Source organism: Lygodium microphyllum, chromosome 14 (assembly GCF_053477565.2).
Source record: "Lygodium microphyllum isolate KBCC chromosome 14, Lygodium_microphyllum_v1.1.10, whole genome shotgun sequence".
Lineage (NCBI taxonomy): Eukaryota > Viridiplantae > Streptophyta > Polypodiopsida > Schizaeales > Lygodiaceae > Lygodium > Lygodium microphyllum.
The window spans coordinates 64,411,730-64,418,676 of record NC_141148.1 but is presented as its reverse complement, the minus strand read 5'-3'; the positions used below and the strand labels follow the sequence as shown (position 1 = coordinate 64,418,676).

The 6,947-nt window shown below is 41.2% G+C and overlaps 1 protein-coding gene across 1 annotated transcript; it reads right to left on the bottom strand.

The window, feature by feature from the left end:
* Positions 1-3,199: 3,199 nt before the first annotated feature.
* On the bottom strand, positions 3,200-5,866 carry LOC148025671 (histone H3.2). The gene has a single exon (XM_087692888.1). The coding sequence runs from the start codon at positions 5,751-5,753 to the stop codon at positions 5,343-5,345; it is 411 nt and encodes a 136-aa protein (XP_087549014.1). The 5' UTR covers positions 5,754-5,866; the 3' UTR covers positions 3,200-5,342.
* Between the last annotated feature and the right edge of the window lie 1,081 nt (positions 5,867-6,947).

The window sequence follows — 6,947 nt, the reverse complement described above, 5'->3', positions numbered from 1 at the left end:
TTTGGAGGACCAATCACCAAAAAAGAACTTTACCTCAACTAGTGGAATCTTAGATATGGTTTCTAATAAACTAGTATGCAAGAGAAGGAAGTATATTTTCATCAATAGAGTTCCAAAAGGTATGGCCCAAATAAATGCTAGCACACTACTTCAATTAGTTGAATACTACAAGTGACTACTGTGTATTGTTGCTCTAATAGATGTTTTCAATATCCAAATTGTGATAATGTAATGTAATGCAAACACGTAAACCATTTTGGGAGCAACTATGTATATGGCATGCTTTCCACTACTTGGCACCATGACCCTACTAAAAAGATCAAGTACACTTTCAGGATAGATAATTCCACCATATATTGCAAGACATGCTACACAATACATGGGAAACAACTTTTTATCATTATAGAAGCAAATTTTAGAGTGGAGCGAAGTTTTATGCCCATGAAAATGCCAAAAGATTAAAGAGAATTCAAGTACATGCTCTAATGGAAGGATCATTTCTTAAGGATTTAGTTGAAAAAAATGGAGAACATATACCAAACAAAAGTAGGACATTGCTTGATGGGGTCGAAGAAAAAGTGGTTATTCCAAACACATATAAGCAAGTTGACATTTTAAATGAGGTGAATTTGTCACTACAACAACTAGGTTACAAAGAAGGAATGCCAAAGTCAACATTCAATAGAATTTGAGATAAAGAGCATCGACATGTGGCATTAAGAAAGTCCAATCAATTTTCTAAGTGCGCTATTTGTAGCTCTTTAAATGTTCAACTAGAAGCCACAAAGGATATCAAAGAGACAAAGAATTTCCACAAACATACAACTTTATGCGACACAACTAAGTTGCAAGAACCTCTACTACAAGTGGCATAGATACTTAGAGGTTTAACCAAAAAAATGTATGTGTGTCATCCATGATAAGACAAATCAAAAGAAGACAACAATCCCTAGATTGATGCAAGTTTCAAAAGAGTTCGACTCAGCATGGAAACTTCAAGTATCACTTATTAGAACAGTCACTCACAATCATTGAGAAGGCTACTATGGGCACTTAGTGTTGAATGGTTTATGGCCTATTGATCCTAATCTCACAATTGGATCTCTTGCATTTTGTTTCTACAACTTAGAGAGAGGAGATAGGCATGAGCTTGGGGATCTAGCAATAGCCAATGGTGTAACAAAGGGTAATAATTTCTTGTTCAATGCTTTGAGCTATAGAAATGTGCTAGATTGCTCATGGTGGCAAAGGAGAATAGCTACCACACAAAAAACATCCATGTAATGCTAAGTTGTATATAAATGGCTACTCATCTAATGGAGAGGATAGGATGACTGATATCGATAAAATACTTCCTCCAATATTAGGAGCATTCATCTCATAAGCTCCCAAAAAAAATGTTACTACAAATGGACAACTGTGCATCAAAGAATAAGAATGGATGTGTTTTTGCATATCTCTCGCTTCTTGTTGGAAGAGGGATTTTCAAAATTGTGCATCTTGGATTTTTTATGGTGGGTCATGCACACAAGGATGTAGATACAATGTGGGGTCGATATTCAAAATCAATGAGAATGGAAATAGTATACATGTTCACACATTTGATGGAGGTACTAGAACATCTACCTCATCATCTCCAACCCCAATTTTAATCACACAAGTTCCTAACTTTAAAAAGTGTGTTGATGGATACCTTTGTGATGAACCTAATGCCCTTTTGACCACTCGAAGCCACTCTAGTTTCAATTTTTTATGTAAGGAACTAGTCCACTCATGCATATAAAGTACATCCAAAAAATAGTTGATTGGATTCCCAAGGATGGGGATATAGAGTTAAGGAAGAAGGATAACCAAGGCAATTCACTATTTCCAAACAAATATCTTAAATTATTACCAATCAAACATCGTGAATTAGTTATATCTAGAATAAAGACTAATATGAGGTCTTGAAAGAGCACATGAAAGTGTGATGATATCACTTTATACTTCAAGCATGTTATTGACTATTAGGATAGGTTACCAAAGAGATTGAGAGTCTTGCTAGTTAGCAAGATTAAGTTTGGCATCATACGTAGACTTTTGACCAAGGACATGTCAAATATATGATTTTAATATCAAGTCAAAAAATGAAAACTTCAATAAGATAAAAAATGGTTAGATTTGAGCAATGAAATGAAAACTATTGTGGGCCATATTCTTTGAAACCAAAGGAAGACTTCAAGCCATGCATTGATGTGCAACATAGAGATTTCCTCCTATTATGTCCAAATGACATCAATATCTATCCCATTTGGCTTGCAATTTTGCTCGATCAAATGTTAAGGTGGATCACACATCATCAAACCACCAAAAAAAATTTCACCCACTATTGGGCACCATGTGCAAAAAAGAAAGGATATGATGATGCAAAAGTTTATCATGCTTGTTGGAACAAGCATTGGATGGAGAATAAAGCTTATCCAAAGAATTAGGGTAAATTTTAACTAGTCAATGTCACATGCCATTAAATTATATTTTACTAAATTATTTTTTATCCAAAATGAAATTCAAATTTCTTTTTTTTTAATAAAGTTCTATCTCATTTTTTAGCCCAAGAAGACTTTATACGATATAATCTAGTCTAGTCTAGTATTACAAACCAAAACCAATACCTCAAGACTAATTGAAAGGAGTTCCAATCATATTTTACAATATCACCTACTTTTCATGAGATTTATTAGTAAAAGACAAAATAACCAAGACTAACCAATCCAACACACTTCTCATCATATACTATCACTAATGACCTTGCCAATAGCAATATGCACCACAAAGTAAAAACATTAAGCATTAATAATTTTCCAAACTTAGCTAACCATTTTCAAAGAAAAGATATATAACTTAGTCACATGGACATTTCAAAATCAAAAGAGAATAAGCATACTAAAAATGAAACTTCTCAACCCTTTTATTCTAATACAAGACAATTATTATAATAAATGTTGATAATTGACCTTGGCAATTTTCATTTTTCCATAATGTGGGATTTTTCTCATTTTATCTAAAACACTCTTAATAGGATCCCACCAATTTATTGCAACCATGAAAGTTGTAAAGAGCTTAATGTGAGAGAGAGAGAGAGAGAGAGAGAGAGAGAGAGAGAGAGAGAGAGAGAGAGAGAGAGAGAGAAAGCTTACCTCTTGCACATATGAAAAATAAAAATATCCCATTAGTTTCCTTGGGTTATCCATTACCAAGCCTACAAGTCACCTTAAGCATGCACGTACAAAGTAGAAGCGAGAAATCCCATCTTGAGCATGCTCTTACAAAGGAAGGAGGAATCCAAATGATAGACCATTGAGGCATTAACAAGGAGGAAAAAGAATAAAGGTCAAGGAAGACATGATAGCAAGAATGAAGGTCTTCATCCACACACCTCTTCCTCATCACATCTTATTTGAACTCATTACTTTGGCATTCAACATTTGAACTCCACCTTTTGTCTTATTGGTGAACAATCCTACAATACATACATGTAAACATACTAGCATTGTGGGACCTATTCCAAAAATCACAAACATGGGAAGAGAGCCCAATTTAAAGACACACAAAGGGGAGATAGATAGAGAGAGAGAGAGAGAGAGAGAGAGAGAAACCACGCATTCATTAATGGATGTAACATTATATTCCTCAATATCATGCATAACTACCATGCCAACATCTTGAGATGTGGAAATATGCACATGCACTCATGTAGGTGCATGTGTGAGCATACATTTCACCCTTTAATACCACAAAATTTGTAACAAATATGGGGAGAGAGCCCATTTCATAACACTTAGAGAGAGAGAGAGAGAGAGAGAGAGAGAGAGAGAGAGAGAGAATGAAGTTTCATATTTAGTTCTTTGCAATAAGTAAGAACCTTTATGATTGTCCCCATTGATGGAACACATACTCCCATCATAACACCAAAGGACAATGTAGTAAATTTCTATAGTAGAAAGGATACACTCTATTTTGTTGTAAAAGATAGTTGCAACAATCAATTATGCTATATCCCCACTATCCCCTACCTATGTGCAAAGTATCTCAATCAATGCAATTAGCAACAAACCCCACGCAAAATAAAGTAGGAATGGATATTTCCAATGGTGTGGAAACAAATCCTACACAATATAAAGTTAGAACGACAAGTCCCCCTTCTACATGTCCTATAGTCTCTTACAAATCCCCCCTAACCCTTCCTTCACATTTCTTTCTTCATGATTACTTCTTTCCAAATTTTCAACTTTTACGCTATCTAGGTGAAGGAAGACATACCAACCTTTTGTCACTCCCCAACTCGTCAAACATCTTTCAAAGTTTGGAAGTGCTACATTGCTCATAATTGAGCTCTAGTGACGCAAAAATCCATGATTCCTTGTTGGAGCAACCATTAGGTGCCAAGATTGTACTATGGAACACTTGTTTCCATCCCACATCCCACTCTATGTAGCCATACAACCACAAGTGGAAACAATTGAACCACATCTCAAATCCCCATCCCATTTGAACACTTGCGACTATGGCTGTGTGGCTGATGAGGATGCCAACCTAGATTGGATATCCACTATCGTCGCCCACAATGCCTCGTGGGGTAGTCATTCCATTTGGCAACATGTAGAAGTGATCCCCACGTGGAGATGATGCTCTGTAGAGAGCAGAGACAAAGAACACCATCCATGAATAGCTACCTTGTACGTTCCACGTAAAAGCGGCCATGCGAGGATGTAATACGGATGTCACTCGTTTGCCATTCACCGGCGCTGAATGCGTCTCCGAGAAGGACGGGCGCCGAAGCTATGGAGATGTGTCAAAGCTTCTCAGGATCCACCATGAACATCTCTTGGCACACAGGGATGACGCCCTGCCGTGAGCAGATCTTGACAGACCTAGTACGCAAACGACAGATACGCCGAATGTCTCACTTGTTGCCTGATTCCTGATGAGAAGCCAGAGAATAATGCTTCCAAGCCAGCCCAGTCCCAGTAAACAAATGCAGCACCAAACGCAAAGCAAAACAAGGCAAATGTGCTAGATGGCATCCAAACGGGCTACCTCATGGCTACGAGCGGAAACTTGCTCTCTGAGCATCCAGCCAGAGAGAGAGAGAGAGAGAGAGAGAGAGAGAGAGAGAGAGAGAGAGAGAGAGAGAGAGAGAGAGCTCTTGTTCTCAGAGAGAGGAGGTGGTGTAAAAATACACCGTCGACAACGAACAAGAAGAGGAAAGGAGCAGGTGACGGATGGTTCTCGTTCCCCGCTTGGTAGGCTGCAAGGGAAGATGGAAGAGGTAGGCTCAACATGCCAAATCCTTTTCCTTCGGCTCAGGCCCTCTCCCCGCGGATGCGGCGAGCGAGCTGGATGTCCTTGGGCATGATGGTGACGCGCTTGGCGTGGATGGCGCAGAGATTGGTGTCCTCGAAGAGGCCGACGAGGTACGCCTCCGCGGCCTCCTGCAGGGCCAGCACCGCCGAGCTCTGGAAGCGCAGGTCCGTCTTGAAGTCCTGCGCGATCTCCCGCACCAGCCGCTGGAAGGGCAGCTTCCGGATGAGCAGCTCCGTGCTCTTCTGGTACTTGCGGATCTCCCGCAGCGCCACAGTGCCGGGCCTGAAGCGGTGCGGCTTCTTCACGCCGCCCGTGGCCGGGGCGGACTTGCGCGCCGCCTTGGTGGCCAGCTGCTTCCTGGGGGCCTTGCCCCCGGTGGACTTGCGTGCGGTCTGCTTGGTACGGGCCATCTTCCTTCCTTCCTTCGCTTTCTCTGCGCCTCTGTGCGTAACAAGCTTGGGATTGGGGGCGGTCGAGAACGATTACGCGAGATAGAGCCGTATGCCTCTAAACTGCATGAGGCATCAGTGTTAAACCCCACGCCCCCTTATACGCAAAAGTACCCGTCCCTCGTTTTCGAATAGCACGTCCTTTCCCGCCCTGCCCATCAATCGGAATCCGACGGCCCCGCTTTCTCCGCCCCCATCCAACGCCCAGGATCCTTCATCTCTTCTCGCTCTCGGCCATTGGTGGAAATGCGCACCTCTTCGGATCAACACGTACTTTTACATTCGCTCTTCTTCATCTCCTCCGCACATGACTGAGTCCTGACCACGGTGGATTCGTTTAACCAGGACCTGAAAAGTAGAGGTGAAACTGGGAAGAGGAGTAGGTGCGCATGACCATCGGAGTTATCTCTAAATTTGGGGTGCTAGACCCTCCATAAATATCTTTAAAATAATGGCTAGTAGTGGCAGAGCAACAACATTGGCCAGAAGGCACTCCCTGTAGTGCGAATTTCGAAACTTCTTGCATTCCAAAAGGTGATGTCTATTGTTTATACAGAGCCTTGCCTATCGCTTCTTCATCTCTTCTCTCCCAAGCCTCACACATGACCGACCACAGTTGGTTGTAATGATGAGACCCTGTAATTTTGCAGCTAAACTAGTTTTGCTATTCGGCGCACAAGACCACAATTAAACCACCTTAATAGTTTCAATCTCAATTCTCTGCTACTACAACTCACTACTTTTATTCCATCCTGTGCACAAAGTTTTAGCACCTGTCAAGGAGCATGGTGAGACTAGCGTTGAGTCATGTTAGCACAGACTCTCCTCCCAGTAATCAAAGAGAGCCTGGCTAACCAAGATCCTGGCTAACCAGCACTGAGTCATGTTAACACAGACTCTCCCCGCAGTAATCGGAGAAAGCCTGGCTAACCAAGATCCTTCAGAATATTTAACACCACATCATGTAGAAGCTTACCACGATGGCCCGTCACATGACCGCTGTTGGACATGTGCGCAGGCTATCATCATAGCCTTCGTAGATGATGCACCATTGGTCCCCACCCAGTAACAACCATCGGAAGAAACACGTCTACCGATTCTTTGTTTTGGCGCGCATGAGAAAGCTATTCGATAGAACCTCAAGGCTATTCGGAT

Bases quoted from the DNA above. Each gene is read 5' to 3' on its own strand.
- LOC148025671 (XM_087692888.1), bottom strand. From the start codon at position 5,753: ATGGCCCGTACCAAGCAGACCGCACGCAAGTCCACCGGGGGCAAGGCC.